Source organism: Dipodomys spectabilis, unplaced genomic scaffold, assembly GCF_019054845.1.
Source record: "Dipodomys spectabilis isolate Male_0828 unplaced genomic scaffold, ASM1905484v1 ptg000043l, whole genome shotgun sequence".
In the NCBI taxonomy this organism is placed as follows: Eukaryota; Metazoa; Chordata; class Mammalia; order Rodentia; family Heteromyidae; genus Dipodomys; species Dipodomys spectabilis.
This window is the reverse complement of record NW_024870720.1, coordinates 28,926,386-28,943,838: the sequence shown is the minus strand read 5'-3', so window position 1 is coordinate 28,943,838 and position 17,453 is coordinate 28,926,386. Positions and strand designations below refer to the sequence as shown.

The 17,453-nt window shown below is 39.4% G+C and overlaps 1 protein-coding gene across 1 annotated transcript; it reads right to left on the bottom strand.

Annotated features, from left to right (window-relative positions):
* Positions 1-618: 618 nt before the first annotated feature.
* Ereg (epiregulin) lies at positions 619-16,340 on the bottom strand. The gene is made up of 5 exons (XM_042678472.1): positions 16,259-16,340; positions 4,113-4,199; positions 2,747-2,870; positions 2,042-2,191; positions 619-700 (listed from the first exon to the last, which is right to left on the bottom strand). Exons 1-5 carry the CDS (start codon positions 16,305-16,307, stop codon positions 619-621), a joined length of 492 nt encoding a protein of 163 aa, XP_042534406.1. The 5' UTR covers positions 16,308-16,340.
* Positions 16,341-17,453: the final 1,113 nt, after the last annotated feature.

Here is a 17,453-nt window from a genome sequence, read left to right as displayed (position 1 = left end):
TGCCCTCCAGCTAGACAAACGCCAAATGTCTGGTTAGCCATGATAGGAGGAGCAAAGAGATTCACAAAATTCAGGTTCTGTTTTATTTTTTCAAATTTGTAGTGTGTAACCCAGAACCTGTGTTTGCTTCTCTCAAATCTCAGTTGTAATGCTGTTTTAATACAGTGGTCCCAGTGAATGTAACAAAGCATATATGCACGAGTGTGTATATGCTAATTATCATTTGTTTAAGGATTAGAATAGTATCTGAAAATAAAATTGTTTTGACCATATACTTAGACTCACAGAACTGTGTCACTTCAGACACCCGAACAATGAACCAGATTTGGCTCATCCCTAAGCACTGGGCCACATGCAGACTTCTGAAACCAACAACAACAAAAGAAAGCATTTCACTCAAGAAATTCTTACAAAAATATCAATTTTGTTCTGATATTAAATATTTTACACATAATATATTAGCAAATAGTTTCTCAAAAATAAAATTCTTTCTGAGTGCATTAAAAATATACACTTTTTGACCTAACACATGACCCAACATAAATATTATTAATAAAATAGAAATATGAACATAAACAAGTACACTGGGCATCTCTGCCCAGATATTTGATGGCATCGTTAGACTTGTGGCAATACAGGGTCCCCGGAGGTCACTCTTTCGTATTCTTTCTTTGATTTTTTACTTTTTCGATTTTTGTACCTGGAAATATTAAAAAAATAGTGATCAATAAGAATAAAAACAAAACATTTTAACCAAAGTAATTAATAGATAGACTTCTAAAGCACATTCATATAGTGTCCAAAATGACAAAAGTAACTAGATAAAAATAAATGGGTGAAGGAAAGAAGCACTTTTTTTTTTTTTTTTTTGGTCGGTCGTGGGGCTTGAACTCTGGGCCTGGGCACTGTCCCTCAGCTCTTCAGCTCAAGGCGAGTGCTCTACCACTTGAGCTACAGCGCCACTTCCAGTTTTCTGGTGGTTTATTGGAGATAGGAGTCTCATGGTCTTTCCTGCCCGGGCTGGCTTTGAACCACGATCCTCAGATCTCAGCCTCCTGAGTAGCTAGGATTACAGGCGTGAGCCACCAGCGCCTGGCTGGAAAGAAGCACTTTATATTCAAACAAACTTGGGAGGAAAACGATGAAGATTTCTCAAAGGTTCCAACACAGTTATATGCACTGTGAAGTTACAGAGAGAACCCCTCCTGCTGCTCTGTCCTTGTTCCTGTCTCTTTCTCTGTCTCTATTCCTCTTTCTTTCGCTGTCATATTCAGTTCTGTGATGAAAACTAATTAGAAGACATTTTTATTTGATGCATACTTAGCCTCAAATGTGGCATAATCAATTTGATCTTATAAAAGTAGCATACATTCAGAACTTCAGTATTCATAAAAAAAACACTAAATAATTTGCACCAACTTCAAAATAATGATAAACTGGAGGTATTTCTATGACAATTATTATTCGTAACTCACACTGTTTCTTGTGATCTGGTCCTAATCAATAAAAACCTGTCAATCTATTACTCTATTTTCTCCTGGTTATCATCTTGTGACCATATTGAACAATAGAATCGGGTATGACTACTTTAGGGAGCAGTGAGATTGTAAAATTATCTGAAAACTCATTTCTACAACTTTTCCTGAAATGTTAATATCACAAGACCAGTTGGGTTATTCATTTACAAGCCAATGTTTTATCAAATAAAAAGATGACCTAATAAATTAAAATAAAAGGGTCTAATGACAGCATTCTGCTTCACAGTGTACTTCCTCATGTATTAGATTATCATAGTCAGAACTAACCTAAGCCTTGTAATTATTGTTGGGGAGGAATCTCTGTCTGTATTTTGTAGAGGAACTAATGTCCCTATTTCACTTCCTAAGATCACACAGCAGTAAATAACAGAGCGCACAGACATTCCGCAACTTTGTAACTATCACAGTGCTGATTCTGTGTTATTCCTCTGGCACTATGTCCATGTTTCTACACAATTGTGTAAAGCGGCTGCAATCAGGAGAATAAAAAAGCACTGGCTTACCATCTGCAGAAGTAGTACAAAGAACCGGCGACTGTGACAAGAAACAAGAGGACAAGAATCACCGTCAGAACCACGTATTCCTTGCTCAAAGGTTGGTGGACGTTTAAAAAGGAGTGCTCACATCGGACTCCAGTGTAACCCACTTCACATCTTAAAAAAAAAGAAGAAGAAAAATCAGTTACAGAAGAGAAAAATCATGTTCTTTTTCTAAGAACGAATTTTGCACCATAGTTCATGCAATGAGCAAGATTTGCTGAAAGTCACAAAGATGAGTTCAAAGATTGAACTTAGAGAGGTTCTTGGGGCAGGGGGGGGTGGGGAGGATTGCAGTATTAAAATGACACAAATATTCACTTGGATGCCAAGGCAGTAATCTAGAAGAATGTTTTAATGTAACATTGGTACGCATTGAGATACTTTTGGTATAAATCAATGCAATTATTTCTTAAAACAACAGTTGATGTAGATAGTCGATGAAAAGATTAAAAGTGGGGTTGCTGTGATAGCAAGGATAAGGGAGAGGGGAGACACATCCCAAATCCTTTCTACTGTGTACCCTGAAACTTATGCACAATTTGAAAGCTGGAATTCCCTAATTTCCTCTCCTGCCGCCCTCCAACCCAGCAGTTCATAAGGAAATTCATAACAAGAAAGAAAGAATTGTAGGCTGAAACAATATGTTGGTACTTATTTTTGGAATATTACCTGCAGTAGTTTTCACTCATGTCCACAAGGTAGATGCACTGGCCATGCAAACAGTAACCGTTCATGTCAGAGCTACACTTTGTTATTGATACTTGAGCCACCCGAGGGTTGTCCTCTTTCTGAACTGTGAAAGAAATGGAAAGTTGAGTGCATTTGGTTTCAATTCCTGAGACCATCCATTTCCCTTCTGTAACAATAACGCCTAAGTTGGTCAGGTGCCATTCAGCCAAAGAAATGTTCAGTTATCAAACTCTCTAGCCCAGTAAACAAACCACTGAAGCTCAAGGAACAGACCCGCACTAAATAAGACAAAATAAGATGCAAGGACTTCATTCTCAAAAGACAGACTCTGTGGATGGGAAGGGTAAGTTGAAAACACATACATACTGTTACTCTCCGTCATAGTGATTATTCACGTCTCAAAATAAAATTTGTCTAGTTTTTTTCAGGTCTCAATCATGAAATTCATTATTTCCGAAAGCAATTAATTTCAAATTGAAACCACTAACTACGTCAAAAAGTATTAAGTCTATTAGGGATTTTTATGCAGGTAAATCTTATTGTTTTGGTATATGTTGCCAAATTATTGCGGTTCAAAGTTTCTTTTTTTAAATAAGTTTTTTTTTATTGCGAGAATACTGTACAGAGGAGTTGCAGTTACATGAGCAAGGTAATGAGAACATTTCTCTCAAGCATTGTCGCCTCCTCCTTTGTTTTTCCCCTATCCTTCAAAGTTTCTTAACATCTCTTACATAGAAACCTGAACTTGAACTAGACAACCAGAGTTAGTAATGCCTGTTAAATAAATACAACAACAGAAGTCCAAGTTGTGTTAAAACTAGTGTTGTAACCTGCAAGGAAAATTCACTTTACATGTTTGTTTAATTACTAAGATGTGAAGCTTGTTTATGAAATTGTTTGATTTTTTTTGAAAAAGCAAACATCTTGACTGGAATACTCTTATACAAATAACCAAAAAGGATATGAACAGAGAGGCGGACCAAACCTACGAAAGCCCAATGGTATTGGACAGGAAAGAAGCTAATGTTGTGGTTGAAATGTGCTGTTTCCTCAAAGTGACCCTTGACTTAGTCTGAATACAGAGCAGCTATCTCTTGGAATATGCCTACAGTCTCCAGACCTTGAGGAGAAACACTGTGCATTGTGTATCTTTATCTCCATGCCTCAGTATCTCAGTATAGTATGTGAGACATACTAAGTATTCTGGAAGAGTTTTTCAATGCTGAGACTACAAAGGATATCATTTGTTCCATATATATATATACTTATAGTCAACTGTTTACATTTATATCTTTGCTTTAAAATGTTTGATCACCTGATGCACCACTAATGAAGTTAGGCTCACCTAAAGCTGTGCAATTATTGTCAGATTCTCCTGGCATGCATGATGGAATCACAGTCGTGCCGAGAACTGCTGGTAGAAGATGGAAACCTAATAATGGAGGAAAATCAAAGACATAATTAATGCTCCAAAAAAAGAACACTAAATCAGATTTCAGCACAATTTCAGTATTTGGAGTGTTGTTAATTGTTTTAAAGACTGATTCCACCAAGCACATAAGAGAAAATAATTCATGGAAGTGGGCATATATTGAAAATAATTGAGCTCCAGATTTTCTCTCCAAGGATAAAAGCTCTGGCATTTTATTCATAGCAACAGATCTGACCTCTTTCAAATAAAACACAGGTTCCACTTCTGATAACAACTGAACAGGAAACTCAAAGTACATTCATGCATTATTAATTTAAATGTCTAAGTTCCTTTTCTGTGTTATATTGCATGTGAAAACGGACCTAGTAAACTGCAATCAGAATATGGTTGTCTCCCTTTGATCATGGAATTGGTTCCAAAATCCTCTACAGATATCAAACTCTGTAAGTGTTCCAAGACTCTTATGTATAAAAACCTAATATTTACATATAACCTATATGTAACTTTTTATATAATTTAAATCATCTCCAGATTCCTTCCGCTATCTAATACAATTCAGATGCTATGTATGTAATGACAATAAACCCTATACATGTTAGGTATACATTCAATATTTTTAAGAAATATTTTTGTACTTGGTAGATACAGAAGGCCTGCTTATCTGGCTTATCTAATATATGCAGGATCAAGCACACCAAGCAGACAACACCAGGTCTTAACACCCACTTTCTTTTTTTTTTTTTTTTTAATTTTATTTTATTTTATTTGAGAACATACTGTACAGAGGGGTTACAATTACATGGGCAGGATAATGCATACATTTCTTACCAAGCATTGCAGCCTCCTCCTTTGTTTACCCTTCACCTCCCTTCCCAGCCTCCCCCCTCCCTCCCAACCAATCATACCCCCCCTCCCCCCCCCCCCACCAACATTGTACAGCTGGTTTTGACATGACATTTTGTACTTCTCATTGTTGCAACAGGTCCACCTGAATCCTTAAACGACTTGTTTGTCCCCATCTCCTCCACATGTTATACTGACATCAAATATAGTGAAAGCGGGGGTTACACTGTGGGGGAGGGACATACAAAGCAACAAAGAAATAATCTTATAAATGCTTAACACCCACTTTCTATGAGCACAGTTGGAGTGTGAACAAGCTGTTTCACTGTTTCCAGTAAACAAACAAACAAACAAAAAGATATTTGTTGGGGGGCTGGGAAGCTGGCTCAATGGTAGAGTGCTTGCTTTACATGCATCTAAAAGTGGCTCTGTGGCTCAAGTGGTAGAGCGCTAGCCTTGAGCTGAAGAGCTAAGGGACAGTGCCCAGGCCCACACAACTGACCAAAAAATGATATTTGTTGGAAAATAAGCAAAATAAACATCAGAATGACTCAAGGAGTTTGTTAATGGCATTGAGAACTGGCAAAAAATCCTTTCTAATGCCACACTTGTTGACTCATGAGCTTTCAGTCTTCTGTTTAAGTTTCAGGTATTTGCACTTCAACCCCATTCCAGTCCGTGGGAGCAAATGCTAGGTAATGAATATTCATGATGGCAGCAGTAGTAACAGCAGCATTTGGCATGTCTTGAACGTAATACTGTATGGAGGGCTTGACTCAATAATTTTCTGAGGACACTATTGTTTGTCCTATGAGACATGTAAGGAGACTGAGCATAAAGACTTTAGGCAACTTTTCCTAATTACACATGTTTCTGGATGAATTACATTGTCAATTTTGGAAATGGGAGGAAAAAAAAAACTGTTAGAACTTAATGAGCATCATAGAGCCCACTGGGCTGTCCCTAAATGAAGCAGAATATTTACCTTTTAGGAGGAAACAAAGCATGATTTTAAAAAAAAAAACACAATTGTATGACAAAACTAGAGCTATGCAATTTTTGGACATGTTATTTAACTTATTTAAGTCTCAGTTTTCTTTATCTTATAGAGTTTGGATAAGAAGTAGCAGCGATTCCTATAAAAGTTCCTTGACAACTTCTACCTACTAATTTTAGCTGTATGTGTGGATAGGGCCCTCTAGTGGGTTATAATAAAATTACAAATCTCTAAAATTTGTTGTTTGGAGGACTAATATATGCAAAATAAGAATTTTATTTTTTCTTAAACACCACAAAGTTGTATTGATTAAGTAAGTTCCATATTCTTTGTGGACTAAAAGCCAAGTTATTTATCAGCATCACCATCATAGTTTATATTTTCATATTTTAAACATGACACATATAACAATCCTATGTCCTTATTAATCCTGTGAAGTTTTTAGTCCTCCTGTGCATACAAATTAAATATCTTAGCCAAAATTGCTTATAAAGTCCATGAAGATAAGAGTTAAAAAATCAACTCATATGTTTTATCCATGATTTGAAAATACTGTTTTCTTGAATGCTATGAAACTATCTCCTCACCAGTGTTTTACCTACAATACAAATACTGCTTCAATTGTGCTTCTAGAATTTCCTATAAAAAACTATCCTCCTTATATGTTCTCCCAAAATGGCTAAAAGCTGGATTTCATTGTCTGTAAAACAGAAATGAAAGTTCACGCACATTATTAAGGAATCAAATCCCTTAACTTAGTCTCCTCAATACAAACTGAGCTTCTCTTATTTTTTTCTTTTGTTCTCCTATTCCTCTATACTTTACCAAGAAAATCTGCACCTTCAAACCTAGTTTCCCCATCCTTTGCAAAAACCAATCCTTTCTTGCTTAGTGCTGCTTACAAATATAACCTACAATGGAATGCAGGTAATTGGATTTGAGGTGTTAACTTTTGAGTCTGTTGTTTTTCTCTCTGTTAAGGATTTTAGCAGCGATTAGTTTTTCCACTGTTGGAAACTGTGTTCTAGTTGTTCAGGCGACAGCCAATTGAAATATTTGTCTTTGTTAGTTCAAGAATGTTCAGCCCAGGGTGTGCCTCCATGAAATCTGGGCTTCCCTGACCTGCCACACTCCCTTGTCCATTGCTCAGGACAGTTTCTGTGAGACTTTCTATAGCAACCTAACAGCAGGATATCTTTTAGAGTAAATGGAAACATTTCTCTCACATGACAGTGTGTAACTGCAGTTCCATCATAGATACCTGTGGCTAATGAGACAGCAAAGACGGTTGTAAATCACTTTTCCAAGGACGTGGCTTTACTGCTGGGAAACAGTGGTTCTGAAGTATGCCTCACTATGCCTCTACTCCGGGCCCTCAAACCTGGATAGTGAAGTGAGTGGGGAGATGAGGAGACTGCAAAGGCTGCCCTCAGAGAATTAGGATGCCCACCTCTCATCACTCTTAAAAGTCATTATTCAAGGTAGGTGCTGGTGGTTCGCGTCTGTAATCCTAGCTGCTCAGGAGGCTGAGGTCTGAGGATGCCAGTTCAAAGTCAGCCCAGGCAACAAAGTCCGAGAGACTCTTATCTGCAATCAATCACCATAAAACCTGAAGTAGAGCTGTGTCTCAAAGTGGTAGAGCAGGAGCCTTGAGTGAAAAAGCTTGGGGACAACACCCAGGCCCTGAGTTCAAGCCCCATGTCCGACCAAGAGAAAAAAATAGCCATTACTCATTATTTTATAGTCATACAGAGAAGAAATAAGCACCAAAGTCATGGTTGTATATTTCCTCCATGATTTCCTTCATGATTTTATCCTTCTCTGTACATGACAATCTCTATGATTCAGTCACAAATGTGATATTTGAGTTTTTTGATCCTCTACTATGGATTGCTAAGGAAATGATTTACTATGATACTGAGGTTTTTAGATATTCTCTAGGTCCAAACCCAAATCTGGTGAATAATTTTACACTGGTTACTACAGTACTGGAAGTTTTGTAGGGCATTTTGAGGAAGTTTGTGCAAGGTGATATGTAGGTGGATGATCTATAACCTCAAACTGACAGTGCAAATTTCTTCTCTCTAAATACAAAGACCAAACTCCCTTCAAAGGTTGTCATTTCTGCCACATTTCCAACTGGGTTAGGAATCCAACACTCAGCTAGTCATCTCTTTCTTCCTCTTTTGGGGGTTGTTTCAGTGAAATCTCAAAAGCCAGCAGGAAGTGGAGCCACTGACTCACAGGATGCAAATCTCCTCTTCCCTCTGAGTCAGGGTGAAGCGCTCAGCCTTATGCAATGCTGGGGACCATGCTCTGGGAGAGGCCTAGTGCCATCCCGGGAATGGGGATAGCACCAAATGCCACAGGCCCTAAAGCACCAGCACACCCGGCGGAAAAGGTCCTCCTAGCACAGGTTTCCTTTGACTTTGCCTCTTAGTGGCTCACCTAAAAGGGAGCCATAAGCAGAGGAGGCTGGAATTCTGTAAGTGGCTGACCAAGCCAAGTCAACCATATCAATTGCAAGTCTTTGGGTTAAAAATGGCTCTTCTGGAAGGCGAATTTATAAAAATGATAGTAGAGAATGAGACGTATACACTTTCTTTTCTCCATTAAATCTTTTAGAATATTTAGACGGGGACAGCAGACTCATAATGAATCACAGTATTTGTGTGGCCCAAACAGGTAGTGAAATCTGCTTTCCTAACACTTTTGCTGTGGTGGCATGCCCAATGGTTCAGGGAACTGTTCCTTTCCTATCTTCTCCCGAGGCAGTCTGTAACTTTAGGATTTGTCTGTAAAGTTGCAGGCTTGTTAGGTCTTGTGAATTTTCATAAGAGGGATATGCAATGCCCATTTTCTGATGTCATTTTGTTAAAAAGTAAATTTCATTATTAGATATGGTCAGGCTTCACTTTGGTTAAAAGTAACTGTAAACTCTTATCAAGTCAGATACTGAAAGACCTTTTATCAGTATTTTTTCATATAACTCTCTCTTTTTTTGAGCGAGAGAGACAGAAACAGAGACAGAGACAGAAACAGAGACAGAGACAGAGAGAGAGCCTCTCATCTCACTATTATGATCCAGGCTGGCCTGGAACTCATTATGTAGCCCCACACTGACCTTGAACTCTCAAGCTGGAGAACTTCCTGTGGTCTGGGGTTAGAGGCATATAGCATCATGTCATCCATTAAAAATTCATTCAAAATTTCCCCAAAGCTAACTATTTTTCATCCAGAGAACCCACCACAATACAACTCACATACTGAGAGCTATTAAGGAATTGTATAAAAATATAGTTTATAGAAGTCTAGATTTGATTAATCTTGGAGACCTTGACCTCAGTATGAGAAATGTGGACATCCAACATAGAACACAGGGTAAAAAGAGCTTAGTTACAACTTGATGAGCAGAAAAAAGAAAGATGATAGCTTACCTTATACTCATTGTTGTTAATTTTTTGTGTCAAATGGTATTTATTTAATAAACATCTATTGGGCATTTTCTGCAGTGAGATATTAGGCCAGATGCTGAAAAAGAATTAGTTCAAAAGACATAATTCTTGTCCTCTATAGATTTCATGGAACTCCTACTGGAGTAGATGTTAACGGTAGAGAGTTCATGGGCAATACACAGTATCCAACCAGAACACCAAGGTTCAGGAGTGATTAAATGAGTAGAAAACACAGGCAGAGTTACAAGTTGTGTTGGCATGTGGACAGAAAGAAATGGAGGACATCGGTGAATAGTTAAATTTGGATTTATCTATTTGTATTTATTAAACAGATGAAAACACAGACCTAGTGTAAAAGAGTGTGAATGTAGTTGATGGAGTCTATTTGAAATTTCTATGTGGAGTAGTAGCCCATAAGTATGGGATCCCGTCATTCACATATTGCAAGATAAATACCATGGAATGAAAAGCACAGAACTTTGGAGGAGAGCATACAGAAATGGTCAAGAAAGAGCAAAAAACAAAAAAGCAGGTGCTAGTGGCTTGTACTTGTCATCTAGTTACTCAGGAGGCTAAGATCTGGAAGACTGTGATTAGAAGCCAGCTAAGACACAAAACTGCAAGAGACTTCATCTCCAAATTAAACATCAAAGAGCAGGTTTGGAGGCATGGCTCAAGTGGAAAATTACCAGCCAAACAAGCCAAATGAAGCAAGCAAGAAACCCTTAGTTCAAATCCTGGTACCAGAAAGGAAAGAAAGTAATGATAGAAACAAAGACTAGAAAGAAAATAATTTATATCTCCTTCCTGCCTCCCTCTCTCGCTTCTTTACTTCCTTCCTCTCTTCCTCTTTCCTTCCCTCTCTCCCTCTCCCTCCCCCCTCCCTCTCCCTCTCCCTCTTCCTCTTCCTCTCCCTTTTCCTCTCCCTCTTCTCTCCCTCACCTTCTCCCTCTCCCTCCCTCCCTTGCCCCCCTCTCTCTCTGTCTCTCTCTCTGTCTCTCTCTTAGGCACACACAGAGTGCCAATGTCTTGACATTTTGGTCAACATACTATCAGTGAATACAGACTGATAAGAGATAAGAAATGTGGAGGAGAGGGGAAAATGATTCGCTTAACCAGAAACAACAGAATCTCAGAGTATTTTCTTTCTCCAGTATATTTTAAAAGAACAATTTCTTGAACCAGATTTCAGGGGTGAGAACTCTGGATAAACTATTGACCTTGTCATCTGTTCAATAAGCATACACTGATGAGCAATATCTAGTTATTTTTACAAAGCTTCCACTAATCTTGGTTGAACACATCCCTGCAATGAAGTATGACAAGGACACAAGAGGAATGAATGAGATGCAGTGGGGGGATGGGTTTCATCAGTGGAGAATTCCTGTGATGGCCCCACGTTCAGTCCTAGTGAAGTAAAGAATTTCCTTTCATCAACAGGGAGCAGGAATTTTTTTGGGGGGGGGGGACTGCAGTAGAAGGTGCAAAGCCTTATGCACGGTATACATCCTGTGTAACTGTTTCTTCATATCGTTCCTATTTCTTAATACTTTGCTTAGCTAAATGGGCATTATTTTAAGAATCATATAAAGCCCTTTATAAGATAGCATTTTGATGACAATGATAGTGTTAATGGTAGGTCTAGTTTATAAAGTACTTTCTATTCTTTCTTTCTTCCTTCCTTTCTTTGTTTCTTGCCTTCTTTCTCCTTTTCCTTTCTTTTTGTCCTCCCTTCCTTCTCCCCTTCCTTCTCTTTCCTTCTTTCTTTCCTCCTCTTTCTTTTTTCTTTCTTTCTTCCTTTCCTTTCTTTCTCTCCTTCCTTCCTTCTCTCCTTCCTTCTCTTTCCTTTTTTCTGTTTCCTCCTTTCTTTCTTTCTTTCTTTCCTTCTTTCTTTCCTTTACTTTCCTCCTTTCCTTCTTTTCTCCTTTCTTTCTTTCTTTCTTTCTTTCTTTCTTTCTTTCTTTCTTTCTTTCTTTCTTTCTTTCTTTCTTCCTTTCTTTCTTTCTTCCTTTCTTTCTTTCTTCCTTTCTTTCTTTCTTTCTTCATTCTGGGGCTTGAACTCTGGACCCAGGCACTTTTGCTCAAGGCTAGCTCTCTACCACTTGAGCCGCAGCACCAATTCTGAGTTTTCTGGGTAGTTTATTGGAGTTAAGTCTCATGGACTTTCTTGCAAGGCTGGCTTCAGATAGTAATCTTTAAATCTCATTCTCTTGGGAAGTTAGGCTTACGGGCATGAGCCACACATGCCTGGCTACTTTTATTATTGTCTAATATAATCTTGCCCATTAAATCTATATATAGTAGGTTGATATAATCCACATTTTACAGGCTTATGGAAGAATATATCTGTCTAGAAGTATAAAATAAAAGAACTGATATTTTTTAAAATCTGTGTTTAACACACCAAGCTGCTTAATTTGAAACTATAAAGTTTTGACATATATAAATTGTGTGAGTGTGTGTGATCAATCAATGCCATGCCCCAACTTTAAAATTGCAAAATTTTATCTAAGCATTTAAGGGCTGAGATCTTATTTTCTGGGCAAGTATCAAATCATCCTAAGAAGTTTGAATGGCATGCTAGTTAATTAAATCATTACTTTAACTTAGAATGCCATTGAACCCTGGTTTGCCCTGTACCTAGACACCCAGCCTTACATAAACTATGGCCAGAGGACACTGAGTCTGTTGCATTACCTCATGTTTTCAGAGTTTCCAGAATTGCATTGCAATGGTTGTCAAGCTACTCCTCCCTGAGGATCTCACCTATAATAGCCTTACAATGTCTTCCAATGGAATGTCCCAACTGCAACTACAGCCACTTTAATACATTCTTTGCATAAGCCTATACTCAGAATGTACACGGAGTGATTAGAAAGCCACACGTATGGTCTCCTTGAGTATGGCCTCCTTGAAGAGAATTCCTTTTTTTATGGGGGGAGGGATTGGTCATGGGGCTTGAACTCTGGGCCTGGGTGCTGTCCTTCAGCTCTTCAGCTCAAGGCAAGTGCTCTACCACTTGAGCCACATCACCACTTCCGGTTTTCTGGTGATTAATTGGAGATAAGAGTCTCACAGGCTTTCCTGCCTGGGCTGGCTTTGAACCGTGATCCTCAGGTCTCAGCCTCCTGAGTAGCTAGGATTACAGGTGTGAGCCACCAGCGCCTAGGTTGCAGAGAATTTCTTAGTGGACATTTGTACGTCCAAAATTGGAAGTTCTTTCCCAGAACTCAATTCAATTTTTTTTTTCAAAATGACTATATGAGTATTGATACTAAAATGTCGAAAATGAACTTTACAACTTTGGTGGGGGGGTTGGAGGGTTGGATGGGGGGAGGCGGGGAGGATGGGATGGGAAGGGGAAACAAAGGAGGAGGTTACAATGCTTGATAAGAAATGTACTCATTATCTTGCCCATGTAATTGTAACCCCTCTGTACAGTATTTTCACAATTAAAAAAAAAGAAAACACCCAAGACAACATTTCTTTCTCATCATTAAAAGAAATAGGTTCTCAATTCCAATTCAGTGTCTAATTGCTGCTATATTCAACTGCAATTATATAAAAATGCTACAAATAAAGTTCAAAAAACAAAAAAAATAAATGAAATAGCATTTTGCTTTGTGTATTACACTCCCTGAGAAATTGAAAAACATAGGTAACTGACTCCAATAACTGCTTTATCATGGAAGTCAGATCTTAGAACAGTGTTGGTTTTAAAAAGTATAACCATGAAGCAGAAAATTGATATTTTGTAGAACAGATTTGGAGGACAGTCATCTATTTTCTAGACCTGATTTTGCATCAAGAGTCAGGATACTTGTTTACATATAGACACTTTCCCTGGGTGTGTTCCCAGCACTTTGGGCAGCCTCAGACACCTCAGGAACTTCTCCTATTGATGCTGCGCTAACCAACCTTCAGATCTATCTTATATGTTGTTTTAAAAAGAACCTTGCAACTGACTATCTCTAAGTCCTCCTAAGTTATTTTATTTCCCTGAGTCATAGTTTCTGCTCTTGTCAAAAGTAGCTCCTGCCTGTAATCCTAGCTACCTAGTGGCTGAGATAAGAGGATCCTAATTTAAAGCCAGTTTATGTAGGAAAGTTCTGAAAACTCTTTTCCCCAGTTAACCAGCAAAACGTTGAAAGTAGAGACTTGTCTTGAGCAAAAAAAAATAATGCTAAGGAAAAGTCTAAAGCCCTGCATTCAAGCCCCAGTACTGGCACAGAAAAAAAAAAGTAGGCTAAACTTAAGTATCTGAACAGTGGATTTAATGAGCAAAATGATGGATGTAAAGCACTGAACACCAACATTCCTAGCTCACTGCAGGCATTTTAATAACTACTGCCTTCCTTCCCACCTCTTGGATTTGGGTTCCAGTTCTGAACCAGACACCACAATTACCCAAGCTTCTCACCTGCTCACCTGGCAAGACAGCACAGAGGGCAACTGGGGGACTTGGGTCAAAATCCAGACAGGATTGGCCTGTTATGTGTCATCTCAGATTGTGCCAAGACTTAGTAGCTCATAAACTCTCAGGGTCAACAGGAAAGGTTTAAGGAAAACTCATTGTCTCACAGAGTCATGCTTCTCCTATTTTCAAGAAAGAATATTTACTCTGCTTCGTTTTCTCCCATCATGCAGTGACATCGGACCAAATTGTCTAGGCGATGTCATTCAGGATTGTGCTCAAAAACCCATCTGAACATGAATGAAAATGTTTGATTTAAGACAAGGGTACCTAACATAACCGCAGAACTCAAGATAAACAGATCTCCTCTTTTGAGAACAATCATAAAGTTAGACAGAAAAATTCAGCCCCCAAGTTTTAATTAGTCAGAAAGCTATTTCCCTGTACATTATATTCAGTAGGATAACCGTCAAGGTCAACCCAGATGCGAACTCTCAGTGTAGCATTCCCTTTCTGTGGGAATAAGAGTCAGCTGCTCAAGCTCTGAAGCAAGAACATCAACATCAACACATATAATCTATAAATAATCAGACAATTATGTGTGTAGCTACTTAAATCTAGATGGATTGAGGAGAGAGAGTATAATCTCTTCCCTGAAATTCTAAGTGCATATAAATTCAACAAGAAGCAATAACCTCTTTGAGAAAAGTATTTCTATATAATCTTTTATGTGGGGGGGGGGGGAAGCAATTTCAGAAAAAACAAGTAGCCTTGCCTTTCCCACCACAGATGCTTTGGAATTAACCAATCGGAGCTGCATACCTTAATAGAGTATAGAGATATGATACAGAACTTCAAACAGGAACTTTCCTAGTGGCAAAGAAATATCTAAACAGACTGGGAAAACAGAAACTGACCTAGCTCATTTGGAACTGGGCTTGGCAGCTGATGAAATAGGTGAACTATAATTAAGTAATGCAATAAAGGAGTTAAGCACTTTCATGACAACAAAAACACAACACACACACACAACACACACACACACACACACACACACACACACACACTAGGTGAGTAGTAACCAGGTTATTCATAGATTCTTCTTGTCTCATATTAGAATGTTCAAAGAGATACTCAGAACAGACACTTGCATTGTTCAATACCACTTTACTGGTGGGAGTGGGGAAAAACACCATACCATTCTGACCTCTAGGTTAATTTGGAACTCTAGGAAGACTATTATCTTTGTAATTTCATTCTTTCTCACAGAAATCTCAAAAGGAAGACAGCAAAGCCACATTATCTACTGAGAATCTTCTAGCTAGTAGAAACCACAGATTTGGTTTCTACTTAGTTCCTGAACTTGAACACAACTATGCATAGTATGCGTTTTTATTAAGTCTCCCAACCCCTGAGATAAGGCATGTGGAAACAATAATTTAACTGTCACATTCTGCAAAGATGTTAGTGTGTGGGAAATTCACCTCCTTGCAATTTTAGGTTGAATATGATCCTGTACCTTTCTTATTAAAATCTTCATACATTGCAAGATTTCCTAGCCATGTTCAAATTCTTCTTGCATTTTAAGAAATCAGAAATAAAGAGATTTAGAATAGCTAGAAAGACTCTAGATAGGATTACTTGCCCTCACACAAACTTGTTTAGAATTAAATCATCTCAAACAGGAAGACTGGCAATATAATAAATCTCCATACACTACAGGATTTGGGGTGCAATTATCACCTGATTTAACATCTAAAGGCACAGGTGGCTGGGACAAACTAAGCCCCTTACAGGCTCAAGATACTCACAAAAGGGCATTTTAATTTTGTGGCATCTATTAGCTACAGCCAAACTGGCACAGGTACATATCAGTGCCCGCCCCCCCCCAGGAAGTTAAACAGAGCCAGCTTTTATAACACCGGGTGCAAGGCTGGGAGGAAAAGGGTTTCTTTTCCAGAGCTTTCTAACTTGCAGGTCTAGTCTCTCCCACCCTAACCGAGAAAGCAAAATACCAAGTATCAACAGTGCCTTCTGCTCTTTGGGATTTCTAGGAATGGTAACATTTGCAAAGTGAAAAAAAAATACAAAGGTTTTTCAACTTTTTATTCTGCTTAGTAAGAGGGCATGTTAATCAAGTACAATGTAGATGCCCATAATAAGTTTATCCATGACAGGGATTTTTAACATCCATTTCACCCACTCCTTGCCAGCAGAAGGACAGCTAGACTCACAGAGGAGATCACTATGAAAGGGTGAGAACAAATCTGCACTTGTCCTATGACAAATTCACCCGGGCTACTCTGAGCACTCTTTGGGAGTGGTGAAGGGGGCACGGGCGAAGGCTTACCCAGGCAGAGCAGCAGGGCCTGGACCAGACTGGAGGGATGCGTCTCCATCCTCCTTCCTGCAGGGACCGCAGTGGTGGCGGTGGCGCTAGAAGTGCGGGCGGGCTGGCGGCGGGCAGCTGCGCAGGGGCACAAGGGTCCAGCAATCGGCTGGGCTGTGTCTGCAGCACGCTGGGAACAGAGCCTGGAGCCAAGACCCGCTGTCACCGAGCCTGCCGGACAAGTGAGTTCCACTACCCATCTCGATGAGCTTTTATAAGTCTGGGGAAGTGCTTGGGGCCGGCAGGGCTGACTAGCGGGGTGAGGTACAAATGTCCAGAGTTTCATAATCTCGGCCCCCGGGGGAGGAGGAGTGCTGGCTGGAGAATTGTCCAGCTGTCATGCCTCTCTCTCCCAGCACCTGAGAGGAGTGTTTGAGGAATGAAAAAACGTCCTTCTGGTGAGCCAGGGACTACTCCCCAAACTTTTCCATCCTTGCTGGCTGGCTGGGGACTCATCGCGGGAGCACAGACCAGATGGGTTGGTTTGCTTCCTGGGGTCACCTGCCGGGTAGTGGGTGGCTTTGGTTGCTGTAAGTGACAGGCATAACTTTGCATCAAAGTCATCAAAGTCAGTTTTCCAGCCAGGCATCATGGTGTGTGTGTGTGTGTGTGTGTGTGTGTGTGTGAGAGAGAGAGAGAGAGAGAGAGAGAGAGAAAGACAGAGACAGAGAGAGACAGAGACAGAGACAGAGACAGAGAGAGACAGAGAGAGACAGAGACAGAGAGACAGAGACAGAGACAGAGACAGAGACAGACAGAGACAGAGAGAGACAGAGACAGAGACAGAGACAGAGAGAGATTGCTGACTCCAGTCAGAATAAGTTCCCCATTCAGAAACGGCTAATGAGCTCTCTCCTCTGTATTCAAACACCTTTCCAGAACTACTTCTCACATCTTCCCCTCCTTCCCTAAACCCACCCTCTGCTTTCAACGCAATTCAGGCTATTAGCATCTGTGAGTCTACTAAATTTGAAGACACGTCTTTATTTTTTTTATTCTGTTTTGTTATCACTGTTCTTTTAGAATGGATGTCCCCAATTACCACCTTCATCTTGTTGTTCCTCCGTATAAAAATCTTTCAATAATTTTGCACTGCCTTTTTGGGCATGATACGCCACCGCTGAGAATCCAGTGCATCCTATTTCCTTAGTGCTCA

Excerpts from the sequence above, each read along its gene's own strand:
- Ereg (XM_042678472.1), bottom strand. The coding sequence starts at position 16,307 with ATGGAGACGCATCCCTCCAGTCTGGTCCAGGCCCTGCTGCTCTGCCTG. Across the intron at positions 4,200-16,258 it reads GGCCCTGCTGCTCTGCCTGG|GTTTCCATCTTCTACCAGCA; the intron begins GTAAGCCTTCGC and ends CTCCATTATTAG. Across the intron at positions 701-2,041 it reads TTGTACTACTTCTGCAGATG|GTACAAAAATCGAAAAAGTA; the intron begins GTAAGCCAGTGC and ends TAATATTTCCAG.